The 17,507-nt window shown below is 45.4% G+C and overlaps 2 protein-coding genes across 2 annotated transcripts; one reads left to right on the forward strand and one right to left on the reverse strand.

Moving 5' to 3' along the window:
- Positions 1-6,557: 6,557 nt before the first annotated feature.
- On the reverse strand, positions 6,558-9,866 carry wnt1 (wingless-type MMTV integration site family, member 1). The gene is made up of 4 exons (XM_069659782.1): positions 9,766-9,866; positions 7,614-7,867; positions 7,164-7,429; positions 6,558-7,049 (listed from the first exon to the last, which is right to left on the reverse strand). The coding sequence occupies exons 1-4, from the start codon at positions 9,864-9,866 to the stop codon at positions 6,558-6,560; spliced, it is 1,113 nt and encodes a 370-aa protein (XP_069515883.1).
- Positions 9,867-13,140: 3,274 nt separating this feature from the next.
- Positions 13,141-15,238, forward strand: wnt10b (wingless-type MMTV integration site family, member 10b). Its single transcript, XM_069659538.1, has 4 exons — positions 13,141-13,214; positions 13,810-14,072; positions 14,194-14,645; positions 14,738-15,238. Exons 1-4 carry the CDS (start codon positions 13,141-13,143, stop codon positions 15,236-15,238), a joined length of 1,290 nt encoding a protein of 429 aa, XP_069515639.1.
- Positions 15,239-17,507: the final 2,269 nt, after the last annotated feature.

The raw sequence follows: 17,507 nt of genomic DNA on the forward strand, positions 1-17,507 counted from the left end.
TGTGTCACTGCCTTTAAAACACCGTTGCCAAGAGAAATGTCTTCTTTACAGGCTTTGGCTGCCAGATGCTGGGGATAATGGATAGGACGACAGAGGGAAAGATGGAGAGGTGTGTGCGTGTTCAGCCAGCTAGACGGATATGCAAGTGAGCACACACACACACACACACACATATTAGCACACGCACACATGCATGATTGCATGCTTGTGGACAGGGATCACCATAATGCTGGAGTAAGGCCTGAATAATTCATCTTCAAGTCACTGTTGTACAATTTACACACACACACACACACACACACACGCATGCATAGACACTGTTACACACAGGAAAAGTATTAGGCCCAGGATGTCGTGTCACACTAAGTCGCCATGAATGAGCGTACATTTTCGGCATGCTTACAGATTCCAGAGGTGCCACATTTTGCGCATGTGTGCAGGGTGCCTCAGGAGGGAATAGTTGTGTGTATGTCTGTGCAGATGTGAACCAACACATGGGGCGCCAGCGCGTGAATTCGATAGTGTGTCTGCGAGCGGGAGAGCCAGTGACACAGGAATGTGTCATAGTTCCTGCAAGCCACTCAGCTCCTAAACTGCAGCAAATAAACATTCCTCCACTGCTGTGTCAGTGCTGAGCCCTCGCCCACTGTCGCTGTAAAACACAGCTTGTAATTAAAACCATAAACTGAGCATTTCTCCCTTTGTCTCCAACAGTATTACTACATTAGAGATAATGGATCCATGCCTTGAGACATTTCTCAAGGCTGTTTATGGTCTCAGAGATGGTATGTTGTGGTCCAGACGATGTCAAATTGGGCCAAATGATAAGAAAACAATCAGAAGCATCTTTTCTTTTGCAATACAGTTACAGTAAATGAGATTTAGTGTGGGAAGTTCGCACAAATTAAAGTTAAACAGAACATAGTGTTACACAAAAGCATCATACGCTCAAATCTAATGTAACAAAGTTTAAGACACATCATTCGGATTAAGAGAAGTGTTATCATTCAATACAGTCAGACACATAATGCTGCAAATTGTCTCAGACACGTCTGTCTGATTTGAATAAACGCCAGCTTCATCCCTGCTGACAGGTGAAATGATGCACACTCTCATGCTGTGTCACAATGACTCCACCGCAGTTTGTGCTCATGTTTTATGTGGATCTCAGAGCCGAAACGTCGCCGTGCTGTACCCATACATTGTCAGATGTGTAAACATATTCTACTGTCGGTTGTCCTTGCCCTAAAGTCTTCCCCTGTCATTACAGCTCTGTTTACAGGAGAACTTGCAGTGTTTGCTAGCATGTGATCCCCTCGGGAATATACAGTGGTTTAAAGTCGCACTCTGACGCACAGTTTTCCACCTAAAACACTTAATCCCAATGGGACCCATTTGGACATGTCACATCGTCTGTTTGTTGTCTTTTGTCTGGTCGTGCCAGGTTAAGCGTTCGCAGATGTGTGATTGGGGACTTTTTCTCGTTGGATAATTGTTCTCACCAAACGACTGCCCGCGCGATCCAATTTGTTTGTCAAATTAAGCTGATTGTGTAGTGTTTGAAATCGACTGATGATCACTTATAGGTATTTAATTAGAGGCGATGTTTCATGTTTATCTCAGGAGCCTAGAGGTGTGCACGGGGTCAGGGTGGCTGATAATAAGTTTATTATCTCCTTAAGCAGATATCCTTACGTTTGTGTGAGGAAAACTTTGCTAGAAATTTCGACACATTTATTCCCATGTGAATAGTGCTGGCATATCACAAACGCACACACGCACAAACACCACAAATTTATATCCCTCCCACCTTAACTGCAGGCCTCGCTCTCTATCTTGCTCCACAGGGGCACAGAGCCTGACCACAGACATCACACTGATTGCTCACCATGGTCGAGCGGTCTGTCCACATTCCCACCCTGATTCACTATGTGCTGAAAACCCAACAACGGAAAACAGCGGTTTCAGAGTGTCTGGAGGTTTGCGGACGACGTCGAGCGTCCGCCGTGTCTCTCCTAAATCTATCCTCCTCCGCGTCCCTTCGCCTGCCCTGCTGCAAACATGGAAACAGTCAAACACAGACCCAAACTGATGTGTGAGGAATGTTTTGGACTTAAAGTGAAGAGTAGGAAAAGAGAGGACCCTTCATAGAGGCTGTGATAACCTCCTCTCTCTCCTGTGTGACAGGTCGTGGCAGGTTGGTAGATGATGAAGTGATGGAGATGTTAGGAGGCCACGGCCATTGTGATGCTGGGTGGCTGTTACTCTGGAACTGCCATCTGCCGAAAAGGTCAGTTGCTAGGGGACGGTTCTCCTGGACCGTGTCTGCCTCCCAGCTGCCATGCACACACCCACACACACACACACACACACTCACACACACACACACACACACTAGCTTGAGCTTGCACACAAACTCACTCACGTATGTATTCATTGTTTCCTTGAAATCTGAATTGAATTTGAGTAAATTGGACCCACTGTTTCAACCGCTATTAATCAACGCGGTAGTTTTCTGTTACTTTAGGTGAGGTTTGGTTGATTATAATTCTTTCTGAGATATGTGTGTGACGAGGCTGTAAATGCGTGTCTTATTACATAATAGCCCTGTGGTCACTTAAATGGAACCAAACAAATGCTTCTGATTATTACACGAGCAGCGTCAGGGTGTTCCTGTCATAACAGTACCCCTAATCAATTGGAACTTGGCTCGCAGACCAACGCTCGGATTACAATGAAATGTTGCTGCAGCACAGAAATCAAATCAGCGTTGTGCGCCGGTTCCAAGCCATGCCACATTGTTCATCACAACCACTGTGAGCAGCCCTATCATTCGGTGTGGTGACCCAAACCCAATGTGAAATTCCTTATCATACGCCCTTCAAATTAAAGCCAACTCCACCCAACGGGCAAACATTTTTCCACAACTTAGCAGGAATTTTAATATGTAGCCGCTGTGCCTGCATTGTGCCATATCGTCTTCTGTGCATGTTCTGCAGTGATTGACCTGATTTTTCAGGCATAAATCATGAACGCTTTTGTTTTGTTAAGTGACACTTTTACCCTCAGGTCACAAACAGGTCGTATTTCTGATTGTCAAGTTACTTAATTGGCTAATGGTTCTATTAAGGTTGACACTGTACCCCTGAAGCTAAACCCTTAGCACTGATAATGAAATACATAATCTGACAATGAGCAACTAGATGTCAATGGATCATTTTAAGATGTGGGAATACAGGAAACAGAACAGGACTCAACTTTTCAACTTTTTTCATCCTCCCTGTCTCACTGTCCTTCTCCCCTCCTCACTCCCTCACCTCGAGCCTGTGACTCTCCGCCGTTCCTCCACAGACACTGACTTTTGTGCGGTGGAGCTGTTGTTTTTGTTTGTGTCCTTCTCACCATGGCTGCCTGCTCGCCGCCTGGCAGCCCCGTGTGTCAAAGGTGGCTGCAGCAGAACAGACTGTGGGAACAGCCGGTTAGCCTCCCCTGGTCCCCTGCTCCCCAACCAGAGGGGCAGCCATCAATCCAGCACTCCCCCTTTGCCCCTGCACACACAAATGCCCAACCAAACACACACTCACACAAAAAGGCCTACAACGCTCACACCCTCTCCCAATAATCCTCGGAAGCAATTTCATCTCGACTCGGGTGGCGGCCCATTGTCGCCAGCCCCTTCAATCTTTCCTTATTAACTCTCGCTTTGTCCCGCATCCGAGCTTCTGGACTCATCTCTCCTACATTCCGATCGGTGCTGCTCCCAGCACTCCCAGGCAACCTCCATTCGCTAATCCCACTGCCTCCCCCACCAGCCGCCCCACCCCTAGGAACTCTTACTGCTTTTTTTTCTCCAACCTGCCGATCACCTACTTACAGAGTAAGGTAGGGGCATTAACTCCACGGGTTTTCTGAAGGCAGAGTGTGAAGGCGGGGTGGGTGAAGGAGGAGGCGGCCACAAAGTGACTCCAGCCCAGACAATTAGAACAATGAGCCGGGCCTGTAGGGGGCTAACTCGCTGCGTCACGCCTGGACGGTGGGGTATTTTGTCAGTTTAATGAATTGTCCGTCAGGCCAGGGCCACATCGCAGGCTGCGCAGGGAGAGGCCAGCAGGGACCCAGACACTAAGTCGGTATTTATTACACTGCCTTTGTCACTAATTGAGCTAATTATCACTGACTCCTCAGCACTCCCACAGGCAGCACCCCCTCCACTCACTCTCTAGCAATTCTTCCACCTCACTCTCACGCCTGGGATTTGAACTCTGCCTTCCTTCTTGTCTTCGTAAATCGGTTTTCCACCTTCTTTTTCTTTGGTTTCTTTCGGTGTATCACTTATCGATTCTCTCTCAAGCTAGGGTTGGTTTCATTTTCACATTTGAGAGCTTTCTCGTGACTTTTTCTCACACACTCTTGAGCATGATCCAGTAATACCAGACATTATATTAATTTAATTCCAATCAAATGTCTTTCACTGGAATATTTTAGTCCTCATCTTTCAGTTGTGGTCGTCCATCCTCTGGGAAACCTCATAGTTTGCTGTGTTTCAGTTCATTAGCTGATTTGTTCTTCGTAGTGTGTTCTTCCTCTAGCTGACCAACTAAACTGTGTATTCTCGTGCTACAGGCATAGCAGCCCCTGTGATCTCCCACTTTTACCCTGTAACATCAAAACTATTATTCAGAAAATGTTCTCATCCCTGTCTTTTCCGTGATCGTGTGTTACCCCGTCTGCCCTTCCAGCTTCAACTTTGGTGTTTGGGTGTGTCGGTGGCCTCACTTCCACTCCACTGTGCTCTATCTGCATGACCCTGGCTGCTCCTGTGCTGTGGTGGGCTAAAAGGAAAGCGCTCCAAACTCCAGTGGTTAGTCGGATTGCCAGGAGCTCTAAGTTTTCATTACTTTTCATACTATTTCTTTTTGACATTAAGCAAATGAGGCAAAACATTCAATGCAGTAAATTCCTATACTGTATGTAATAAGTGGCTGGATAAGCAGGGGCCATCTCTGTGGTCGGGGGGGGGCACAGATGCGGGGATGTTTTGTGAGCCGGAGAAAGAGGCTGCTTTGGTGGTGGTAATAGGATTAAGCAGAGGACACCCAGGGACAGGCTTAAATGTTCACTTGGTTGGTTGTCAAAACTATCTCAAACACAGAAAGCACAATAGACATAATAGCATCTTTTGACACATTCAGGGCAACTTAATTGAAAATATAGACTTTATTGTTCTATCATACAATACAAAACCAACAGGAACCTAAAATCTTTGTGATTTAAATCTAAAAAAAAAGTCTTCTCTTACATCTCTCTAAACAGTATAAAAATCCTCAGAAATAAATATTTTTATTTACACTAATAAAAAAAGGTAAATATTCAGTGCATGAACACAAGTGTTTTTTACAGGAAACAAGCAGGGAAGGGATCATTTCTGTTTCTAGAAGGAGTCGGTTTTGTGTCGGCTACATTACACCAAAATAGAAAGACATGACATCAAAGCATCTCCTGACTTCACACTAATGATAGAGTATTCTCCAGCGACTGACAGGTCCATAAACCATGAAAACTTACGTCATTATAAATATATTCATATATTTCAATATGTACAGCATTTTGGTTCTCTTAGCTGATATACAGTATGATTTATTAAGCAGAGGCTGTATTCTGACGCCTACTTTAAACCTGCTACACTCGAACATTAACAGGACTTTAGCGTCTTGGTATGGCATCCATTTTTAAAAACACTTTGAGATTCTGCAGGTCACATTTCGTGAATCTTTAAATACTGACCCCTCACATTTGACACTCTAGTCATGCCACGATATTCAGTGTATTGATAATACATTCAGATTACATCGCCTCGGTAACATTACTTCAACACGTTTCTATTTCCCCCTGGCGAGCGCTGGTCCCAGTCATGCAACATCAGCATCATCCTGTGGTAAGTCAGAGTGGCAAATCAGGGTTGAGGTGTATTCAACTCCAGAGGAATCTAAATAAAGGGGCAGATGTGGCGAGGAAATTATAAGTGGTTGGGCTGCATCCAGGGCAAGTTGGGAATAGACAGCCCATCCCTGGAGATAGTTTCATTTCAGAGAAGCCGAACATCAGCAGAATCTGTGAAACTTTATGTCCAGTTCCCTTCATGGGGGAGAGGAAGGATCTTTCTAGTACAAGGCTGCAGCAAGTGATTCATGATTTTCTTTATGTTGAATTTCTCCACAGTGTAAACTCTCTGACAGACGTGGATGATCTCCTTCCAACAGGGAGGGTTGTACTGTTTAAATACCCTCATAATACTGTTCAGGATCATAGGCAAGGAGTAAGCAAATACACTTCCTCTATACCCTGTTCATATATTTGTGCTTTTCTTCACCTCGCTCTTTAAAAACACTGATTGGATTTTTGTGCCAGAGTTCCCTGTATCAGTTTACCCGCCTTGAAGCTTTTATAGCTTCTATCTAATACCTCAAAACACCTGCTTGCTAGCGGCTTCCTCAGCCAGCTACCTGTTCCGCTAAGAAGTTCTTGGACTAAATATTCACTTGTTTGTCCGCCTGTGATCATAGACACTGGTGTAACGTCCGTGTGCTGGTGCAGTTCAAGCAGCTGACATGACAGCACCAGTGGAAGGTGCAGTGGCAGCGTTCAGTCACACTCTCAGTCCGGGTCTTAAACCCACGTCCGCAGCAGAGCAGCTCACATCCGTCCAGGCCCGGAGACGAGCTGTTGCATGTTCTTCCAGAAGTTCCCAAAGTGCCGGTTTTGCCATTGTAGGAGCAGAAGTTTGGTGATTTCTCAAAATAGACAAGGTCCATGGCAGAGGGGGGTTTGTGAGCTGGGTTTTCAGGCTCCAGATGTCGGGGGTCGGCTCTGTGAGAGGCACGGTTGCTTCCCTTGTTGGCATAAACAACTCTGGATGCACCATCAAACCGGTCCTTAAGGAAGTCTCCAACTGTGCGGAAGCTTGGCAGGCGCATCCAACAGGTACGCACGGTGCAGGAGCCGGACATGCCATGACACTTACACTCCTGACGCATCTCTGATGACACAGTCTGCAGAGAGGGAGAACAAAGGTTACTGATGAAACCTTACTAAAAGGAAATCACAAATGCTTTTGAAGCATCTGAAACAGATAAGTGAGGCACATCTGAGCATCAAACTCTTACCATTCTGCCAGCCTCGTTGTTGTGGAGGTTGGTGAGGTAGCGCAGGTCTCTGCCTCTCTCGCTGGAGTCCACGAACTCGCGGCTGAACATCCGGCCAAAGTCCACATTGTCGCTGCAGCCCCCCCAGTGCCAGTCTGGCCCTCCAGGACCTCGGCGGCGGTAATCGCATGTGCACGATTCAATGGCTCCTTCTGAGCAGGAGCGAGCCACAGCATGGGTCACCCCTGCGCTGGTAATGGCAAATACAAATGCTGTCTCTCGGCAACCTGAAGAAACAACATGAAAACTTCACATCAGAACCCGATCCAGCCATTTAGACTTTGCCAATTATTTGCCCCAAATTGTAAGATATTTGCAGACAAAGCCGGTTAGAAGTGTACAAGAGATTCCATTACATCCAGCCCGGAATCATCCAAATATTGCCTGGTAAGAGAGACAAGAGACGCTCACCACGATTGACTATTTTGCCAAAAACTGCTGGGCTGTGGGTGGTCGGGCAGTTCCAGCGCCGGTTGCGGAACTGCCACTTGCACTCCTTTATGGCAGTGTGCAGCCCAGCGGCGATGGCATGCAAGATGCCAGGATTCTGCCGAATCAGCCGGCGCTGGCGACGACTCAGTAGGGCCAGGCTTGGGTCCAGGACCAACTGCACGTTCTTGGAATTGGTGAGGAGGTTAGAGGAGGAGGCCACATTAACAATGCCCCTGGCACAACAAGAGGACAAAGGAAATCAGAGTCAAGGAGCTGGAAGTTTATGCTGGCAGTTTGAGAGGCTTCTTCTGTGACCCTCTTAAACGGATGTTTCTTTCCGTCTCATAAGTGTTTGTTCTTTTAAATGTACCGTTATCATTCATTTATTTCAAGTACAACAGTGACCCATGCAGCAAGACCACCTTTATACCCAAATCTTTATTTGTCACTGGCATCTGATGATTCACGATGAAGGTATGCACCATATTGCACTCGCTGTCATTGGGATACAGAAGGTATCCCACAGAGAGATGCAAAATCTGGGTGGACTTGGAAATCTTGATTCACAGGTTTACATCTGTTAAACTTGTGATCTCTGACGCATGATAAACCAAAGTCGAACAGAAGTAAGTTACTCTCTTAGACATCAGAGTGGCCTCCATGCATGAAGGTCCTACCTAAACTACAAACATGCCCGTTCGAGCCAAGTGTCCAAAATGACTACACAGTCGGCCTTAATACAGTCGGACAAATGTTACCTGACAATTAAAAAAACTCATTCTGTAGTCTATCCTGAATGCCATTACAACATAAAAACACTTAAAATCATGCAGAATAATCCTTAGAATAAAAAAATGCTCGATTTAAGTTGTCACTCTGCCACATTATACCAGAAAATATTCCTATATTAGGGGTTTGTCCTGGCAATATTTGTGTCTAAATATGGCACCTGTGCCTCCTTAGTTTTTCTGTACAGAGCTGAAAAGTGCTCATTTTGATGATCATGTTTCAGAATATTTCTAGTTTGACGGTTTCCTCACACAAACTGTATAATTTTCCACTTTATCTGCTGGCAATTTCTACGTGATTTCCGTGTCAACCATTTGTTTTTCCCTCTCGTGCAGTGTAATGTCTGTGTCTCCTGTTAAGCATTATCATCCGGAAAGGCGGGCGAGTCTTGGCCTGTTAGAGGGCTGACCCAGACAGTTGTGTGGTGAGGCCTTAATAATATAATAATGTCGCCTTTTGGGGTGTTTTCTTCATTCCAAACCTCCGCGGTGTCTCCTTCTTTTTTTCTACATGTTTTCGGCTGACAATTTAAATATTTGGAAACTCCTGCCTTTTTCTGCGCAAATCCTGTCCATCTAATGACACCGCAAAACGACAAAATCTTTCGTTAAATCATTACCTCCACCAAACCCTGCCCACAGTTTATAGATTTTTAAACAAGCGAGACAATGTGCCCACAGACGGAAAACCATACAGATCCGAATTAAATTTAGTTTGCTATAACAAAGTCTATTGTGAAATTGTCAGTTATGTGTCGCTGTACAGACAGAAGGGTGTACAGTATTAAATGAACAAGACCCTGGATAAGACCTGGGATGGGAATCCTGTCAGTAAATCCATATTTAATTTATCCCACATTGCTCAGAAAAATGTTGTATCGCGTTCAAACCGCACTGACCAAATGTCAGAGAAGCGGAGAGGAGGAGAGTAAATTAAATCCACCGCAGAATGTAAAAAAAGGTAAAGCTGTAATTATTACTAATATAATTCGTTCATTGTTAAATACCCTGTTGCAGCTAATTTCTCAGAAAGGGCGATAAATTAAATAGTTTACAGTCGAGCTCACGTGGAGCAATTTGGAAGCGAGAGCGAGAAAAGCCACAAGCTTTAATATCATGCGGTCGCTCTTTTTTTTCAGAGGCTGAACAGAAGTTGCGCGCGGTGCCAAAACTAACACATTATTTCCAGCGTGCAGCAAGAAATGTGGTCGCAAAATAAAACTGTGTGCATGCGATGGCGCGGGGTCTTCCCCGGCTTAAACCAGCGTTAAATCACGTTATTTTTAATGTTAGCATGCTAATAAGCTGAATGAACGTTTCAACACATGCAGTGTCCAACTCACCACCACCGGCCGCTGTTGTTGACGGCCCCTGTGCCTGAGAGCGAGGACACCAGCAGGATGCACGCGGCTTTAACTCCTAACAGCAGCGCGAGACTCCTCATCGTGCCTGCAGGGCAAATATGAAGGGCGAAATGTCAATTTACTACCCCTTGTGCCATAAAGATAGCCAGGGTCCAAATGTATCTGACAGTTATTTCTGAACACTTAAGCACAAATATGCACAATTTATTACATTAAAAGTAGCACAGCATGAAGAGTCTAAAAGCAAGAAATAAATAGGCATTGCATTTGTCCTACATGATCCTGGATTAACATTACATTAAAAGTGATAATGTATTTTATCACTAAATGAGCATGCTGCAAAGTGCATATACTCACCACAGTCCACAGTGAGAGGGATTGAAAGGTGAAGCAGGCAGCCCTAATTGACTTAAATTGATGTTGAGTGTAGACAGGTTGCTAAATGATGTGAAGTGTCCGGGCAGGATGCTGTTGCTGCTGCTGCTGCTGCTGCAGTCCTCTTCACTCTGTCTCTCTCAGTGATGCTCTGCACGGCGCATTGAACGCGTGGGACAGTCCCGAAGACTTGATCCCCTCGGTGACTGATAGGCAACACATTCTTCTCTTATTGAGCGCTACGAGGGGAATAAAAAAGGGATTTGCTGCTCTCATCTCCCTCTGTTTTTTTCGGAGCCTTTTCAATAGGATTGGAGGGAGGGATAGTTAATGCTCTTCATAGGGCGCACAATGAATAAGGAAACACAACTGGGCAGAAAAGAGAAAGGAAGAGAAAAAAAATAGGGCAATCCACAGTCTCGCGCATATTACTTGTGGAATCTCACGGTCATCACAGAATCGATTCCCTTTAAATGTGAGCGGCTGAGAGTATTTTCCCCACCGGCCGCGCGCTTTCCTTATCATCCAGCCTCGCAGAAAGGAAGAAGTGCCCCTGGAGCAGTGATGTGTTGGTGCAGATGCTGTGGGTGCGCCCGGTTTGGTGCTCCTGCCGCTGCTCAAAGCTGGTGTCACTGTGCAATACAGTTACAGCGGAATATGAGCCATCTAAAAACTGCCCTTTTTACCCGGTGGTTGGATTAGCCTACTCCCTAACCGCATCTCCTCCTCCTCTCTCCAAATGCGCTCTCAAAATGTGCAGTGACTAAGTACATTTCGTTTCCTTCCAGCACTAATCCCTCTACAAATACAGCCTCGTTTTACTTTATTACCTATTTTGTCGCTTTTACCAGCGTCTCCTTATATATTTAGATACTAATTTCGATTGGGCACAATATAAAAAAAAGGAATGTCACCAGCCCATGACGCGCGCGCACACGCACATTGGAACTTGAATGTCTAAAGAAGCAATAATAAGCTCTTCTAGTTGTCATATAACTCACACTGCCTGCTGGGATACTTAAATATTTTTTTAAACACGGTGGAGATGAAATACGGTCTCCAATCAGAAGTTTGATGTATGATGAACCAGGAAAAGAGGGGGACGAGTAAGAATAAAAACCATTCCAAACATCTGGCCTGCAGACCTCCCTCGACGCACATGTAGCGGAGTGTAATCACAGCTTGAGCCACTTTGCGGCATCTCCATCTAACCTCAGACTAGCAGGATTCAGTGTCCCCAAACTTCTCCACATATCGGTTCACGGGCGAATGTTTCATTATGTGACATTTATCTGCTAATTTACATGCTCCACATTAGTCACTGCAGAGCCGGTAGCTTCGGTAATCTCTCCCCCTTTTCCCTCTCCATCTCTCTCTCGCTCCCTGAGATGACAGTAAAAGGAAGTGGGCTTTTGTAAAACGGCTTTAATGACAGCCATCCTACGTTCATACTGCAGCCTTATATGAAGGTGCTCAAACGGGTTTCCTGGAGCAGTCATGCGACACCGAGCAGATTAGAGCTTCAATCCGGATAAAGGGGGCCTTTTATATACAAATCAACTTCAAATCACTTTTTAAGCCACTTAGATATACACGCCAAGGCAGAATGCTAATGCACTTTTCATTGCCGCAGCTTAGGGAATGGAAGGAGATTAGATGAATTGGTGTCACTATGCGAACCGTGTTCGAGGGGGGTTTTAACTTAATTTTATGAAAGTAGCCCACATGCACCTTGTCTCTTCCAACAGCAGTTTTATTATTGTTCAGAGTCTGGTGGAGAAAACAGTTTTAATTTGAAGTATAATTAGAGCTCTCGCTAAATGAGTGGTTGACCTGTTGATTCAGCAGAAGCGTTTGTTGTGCGTAATTTGGATCAATTTGCTGATTCGATGTTGAGCTGCCACATCACCCTTACAAAGTCCTAACAGAAGGCCTGAGCATCTGGTTTCATAGGCCTGCAGTCGTATAAGCATGAGCGAATTTAAATAGATGATTGAGATGCTTTTTGGAAGTCTTTAATGTACATAAGATGTGTTTAAACGTCGTTAGGGCGCAACTTCTTCAAACACGTCAAATATCCATCATCCATACGTTTTATCTGCCACGTGATTATTTTAGGAGCGTGGCATAATGTGATAAATAGTCTCAACAATCAGACGTGTCACTCCAGTAATTTATTCATATATTTTTATACTCCGAAATAAAGACTTTGGGCTGACAAAGTGAGAGTTGTTTCAAACACAACAATGAAGAACAGCCGCTGTGATGGAGGTGGGAGGAAGGGGGACCACATGACTACAAACAGTATTGTTGGAGGGTCTGTTAGCGGAGCCGCCTGCCTGCTGCTGCCTCCCTGTCGTACAGTGGAACCAGCAGCTCTCCCCTCCCCCCATACATCATTTAATCACCCCTTTATGAACAAAATCTTCTTTGACTTTCAATATTTCATTTTTACTGAGCGCTTCTTTGTTCTTTCCGTCCGATAAACTGGAATATACGCATGCCATATAAACGTCCGACCTGTACCAACAAAGAGCAGGATTAAACTCATTCATATTTTTTTTATATCATATTGAATATTTTATCAGTTATTTTAGATTACCGAGCAAAACCTGAGACAGTTGTGCGCACGCTTTGGAAAGGGGTGCTCGTGCGTAAAAGTTTGGAGACGTCGTTTTACGCTTGGACGAATGATCAGAATCTCGCATAATATAACGATCAACTGGTGATCCAACTTTCATATTGGCCAATATTTTGCAAACAGCCGCCTGTAGAGGCATCTCCTCCCCTCCCCTCTTTCTCTCCCCCCCTCCCGTTTACTCTCGCCCCCGAGCTCCTCTGTTCTCCGTCTTCATTCTTCGGTCTGTTTGGCGGTGCATCGATAATACTGCACTCTTCTTCTTCCTTTTGATTTTCTTATTCAGCACGGGACTTCATCAACAGCGTTTTAATGTCACGTCGCGACAGACGCTTAACAAAATGGAGCTATCAAACAAACTCCGTTGGGACCAATTCCTGATTTTGGCAGCAGCACTTCTGTCACCTGCATTAACGTGAGTGCACTTGAGAGCGCCATTAGAGCTGATGTAAAAAATGCGGGCTCTGGCTACATGGAATGCGACACGAGTTGCGGGAAGTTTCTGTGTGTGGTTGTATGATTTAAACTAATATTTAACATATTCAGGTTCAAGCTGAAACATCTGCCTCTGCTTTACCAGGCTGATGCAGTAGATTATTAAAACAAAAGAATCAATGTTTCTCATTTTTTAGCTTTTTAGAAGTCTAAAAATATAAATCCCACTGTTGTTTTTTCTGCATAAGATGTATTTGGCAATGTACTTTCTGTTTCTGGGGACTTTCAGCTGCATGGTCTGTTTAGAATTATTTTTTCCCCTGCTGTAAGCAGCAACAGTAGAAACAAGAGTAAGTAGTTGTGCAATTGATTAACGCATTTATTGCTAAGTGCTAATTCAGCAGATCTCTTGGAGATGAGATACATTTTGAACTTTATCCCTCTTAAACATCTTTTATCTACTACCAAAAGCATCTCTCCATTGCGACATACCTGTCTGGATTTGACTAATGAACTCCTAACCAGCTCTGATGACCCCCCACCCTCCGCTAACTCTTCCCCCTCTCTCTCCCCAGGGTGCTGTGTAATGATATCCTCAGCCTGAAGGTGGCAGGAGATCCGGTGCTAACCCCCAACTCAGTGTGCCTGAGGCTCCCGGGCCTCAGTAAGCGTCAGATGCGGATGTGTGTGCGGAGCCCCGATGTCACGGCCTCCGCTCTGCAGGGCATCCAGGTGGCCATCCACGAATGCCAGCACCAGCTCCGAGACCAGCGCTGGAACTGCTCCTCCCTGGAGGGCTTTGGCAAGCTTCCCCACCACAGCACCATCCTCAACAGGGGTGAGAGCCTGGAGAAGCTATTGGTGGTCAAATTACATTGTTCTGCACAGACACGCAGGGCTATTTTAGAGCTACAATGTTTATCTTTTCATCTCTTTGAGTGTGTATCTTCTGCTCCCAGGTTTTCGCGAGAGCGCCTTCTCCCTGGCCCTTCTGGCAGCGGGTGTGGCTCACTCTGTGGCCTCGGCCTGCAGCATGGGCAAACTGCGGGGGTGTGGCTGCGAAGCCAAGCGTCGCCAGGACGATGACAAGATCCGGCTGAAACTCACACAGTTGCAGCTGCAGACCCTGCAGAAGGGCGGGGTGGGCCTCGGCATGGCACGGTCATTACCCCCGGAGCTAAACAGTCACCATGGCGACCTGCCCGCTAACCTGCGCTCCAACCACCCCTCCTCCCTGCTCAAGCCTTTACCGGATGAGCTGATCTCCATGCAGGAGACCTGGGAGTGGGGGGGCTGCAGTCATGATGTCCGTTTTGGGGACCGTTTTTCCAGGGACTGGCTCGACTCCAGAGGGTCCCCGAGAGACATCCACGCTCGCATGAGGATACATAATAACCGAATGGGACGACAGGTGAGTGATCTGCTTATCAGCCATGGGACAGGTTATATCTGGGCATCGTTTTATTTCTGATTTGCTTATATTATTTATCTTTCTCCACACAGATAGTGACTGACAACATGAAGAGGAAATGCAAATGTCATGGCACATCAGGGAGCTGCCAGTTTAAGACCTGCTGGCATGTGTCTCCAGAGTTCAGGCTTGTGGGTTCTATACTCAAGGAAAAGTTCCTGTCAGCCATCTTTGTCAACTCCCAGAACAAGAACAATGGGGTGTTCAACCCTCGGACGGGAAACGGTGCCAGCGGGAGCACAGGAGGACTCAACGGAGTCCGTCGCAGAAGCATGTCCAGAGAGCTGGTGTACTTTGAGAAGTCTCCAGATTTCTGTGAGCGTGACCCATCTGTGGACTCCCCGGGTACACAAGGACGCATCTGCAACAAAACCAGCTACAGCACAGACAGCTGCGGCTCGCTGTGCTGCGGACGTGGACACAACATCCTGAAACAGACACGCAACGAGCGCTGCAATTGCAGGTTCCACTGGTGTTGCTACGTGTTGTGTGAGGAGTGTCGTCTCACTGAGTGGGTCAATGTGTGCAAATAGTGTCCAGTTCTCCCAGTCCCGGCTGCCTTTACCCACCCAGGACTCAAGATGGCGAGCCTGTCCATTCGCCCACTCCTGCTGTTCCACTGTTTGTTTTTGCTCCTTGTGTAACTCTGCCAGAGAATCTGTTTATCTCCCCCTTTCCTTTTTTTCGGCCCATCATCTGGGATCTATTTTCTCTTTGTAGCCGCTGTTATTCTCAAAATGCCAAGTCAGAGATTGAATAGGTGACTCATGTCGTTTGTCTTGCCATGGTGTGTTTAGACGCTGCGCTCTCAGCCATGAAAACGGCCCTATCCCACACAACAAAGACAAGCTACAGCAGAGAAGCATTTCTGTTTCAACGTCTACCTGCTGACTTATCTCACTGTACAGTAGCTGTGTATTTCAACGTGTAAATGTATATTTGTAAATGTATTATTATTAATATTATTATTGTGTCGGAGCCTGTGTTTTTTATTATGGTTAATAGCAGTCTTGTGCATTTCCGGGTGAATAGAGATATTCGGTTAAAGCCTAAAACGAGGTATCGGCAAGTATGCCAGTCAGTGTACCGATCTGATACCATCATTTATTAGGCATACAAAAAAAACCACCTGGTTTTCAGGTAAATTATCCTGTGATGATAACAAACAACAACAGTGTGGTGCGAGTCGAGAGTGTAATGTTAGTAAAAGCGAGCAAAATGTAAGCAATCTGTGTTTTTATGGCAATAATGGATATTTTTTTTGGAGGGGTATTCGGTATAGGTGTAGGGATTATAGAGGCAAAAATGGCCTGGGAACAACACTCAACACTCAAATGATAAACCTGTTAGACAAGAAAAAGTCTCACATTTGACGCAGCTCTTCTAACAATCTAGATATTTTCTGCATGTGGGACTCAGACAGCGACAATACTTATTGGGGAAACTTTCTCAACAAAGGTTTTTACTCATCGGCGTGGACAAGATAAAGGACAGTTTTTTGTGTTTTTTTTTAAGGACTTATATTTTAAAAGAAATGTTTCTAACAGAAGCTACAACACAGAAAGCAAATAAGCTTATCAAAGCTTGTAAACTTTAAATCTCAAGACATGAAAGCTGATCCAACATCTGTTTTGGAGACAATAGTAATTCCTTCAGGAGACTGGTCGCTAGTGTTCTTGTCAATATGACTTAATATCAGTAATATGGCAGAAATGTGCTTCCTCTTTAAATAACTGTGATGTGATGTGTGCCACTTTGCTCTGAAACCATGACTGAGCTCTTGTTATTCTGTTCCTGCTTTTGTCCGTTTCCATCAGTTGGTGATCTTCTTAGATTCTTCCCACATGTACATGTCAAAGTGAGGGATGGACCTGCTTTAGTCTTGAACTGATGCTTAAGAGTGTGTGTGTGTGTGTGTGTGTGTGTGTTTGCGTATGTGTGTCTGTTGCTGTGTAAATGGGGGGGGGGCGAATTCTACTCACTTCAGATTTGGGAGGTGAGAGCCTTTTTTATGGCCACTTCATGCTGAGAGAAGGACTTTTTATGGCTGCAGGATATTGTTTCCTTCAAGTATGACTTTTATTACTGCAGAGAAGCATCCAGAGAGTCGAGAGTAGGGGGGTGATTATACCAGTCTTTGCTGTGCGAGCATCTTAGGGGATCATCTGTCCAGAGTTCATCGCCAAAGTAGGGGCTTCGCTGAAGCATGTGGAGCGCAGTGCCCCCTGTTACCTGGGAGGCAGAAAACACAAACATAAACACAGGCACATGAACACATGCATGCATTTATGTTCAAAGACACTAGCATAGAAACACTGGCACAAATGCACAATCAGAAACATGCATGCTGGTGCACGCACACGAACTGTCAGACAGCACTCCTGGTGACCCGAGTGATTTGCACTCTCATTCTAGTTACACTGCAGATTAAGCAAAACCCTGTTGTCAGCACCTGACTTGATTTACGACAGCAGCATTCCTAGATATCTTAGATGAAACTGTCTCCTGGGGAAAAACCTCTTCTGCCATATAGGATTTAATGCCAATTAAGTCTTGTTTGAATTGACTTTGGTTGATATCCCTCGACCGTTCTGTCTGTTTGATATTTAGTGAGGGACTAAAGGGGGACAGTGACGGGTGAGGAATGATAAGGGAATGGATTTCTGGTTTGCATTTCTTCATTCGTTTTATCATTTCACCCTGGAGCTGCTGCAAAAGGGAATTTCCTGTCACTGTTTCTCCCATGTGTGAGACAGAGCTTGGTGGACGGCCTGCAATTGCTTTCTCTCCCTCCATGTGCTC

Source organism: Semicossyphus pulcher, unplaced genomic scaffold (genome assembly GCF_022749685.1).
Source record: "Semicossyphus pulcher isolate SPU_LCO1_2020_fin unplaced genomic scaffold, fSemPul1.0.p SCAF_13, whole genome shotgun sequence".
NCBI lineage: Eukaryota > Metazoa > Chordata > Actinopteri > Labriformes > Labridae > Semicossyphus > Semicossyphus pulcher.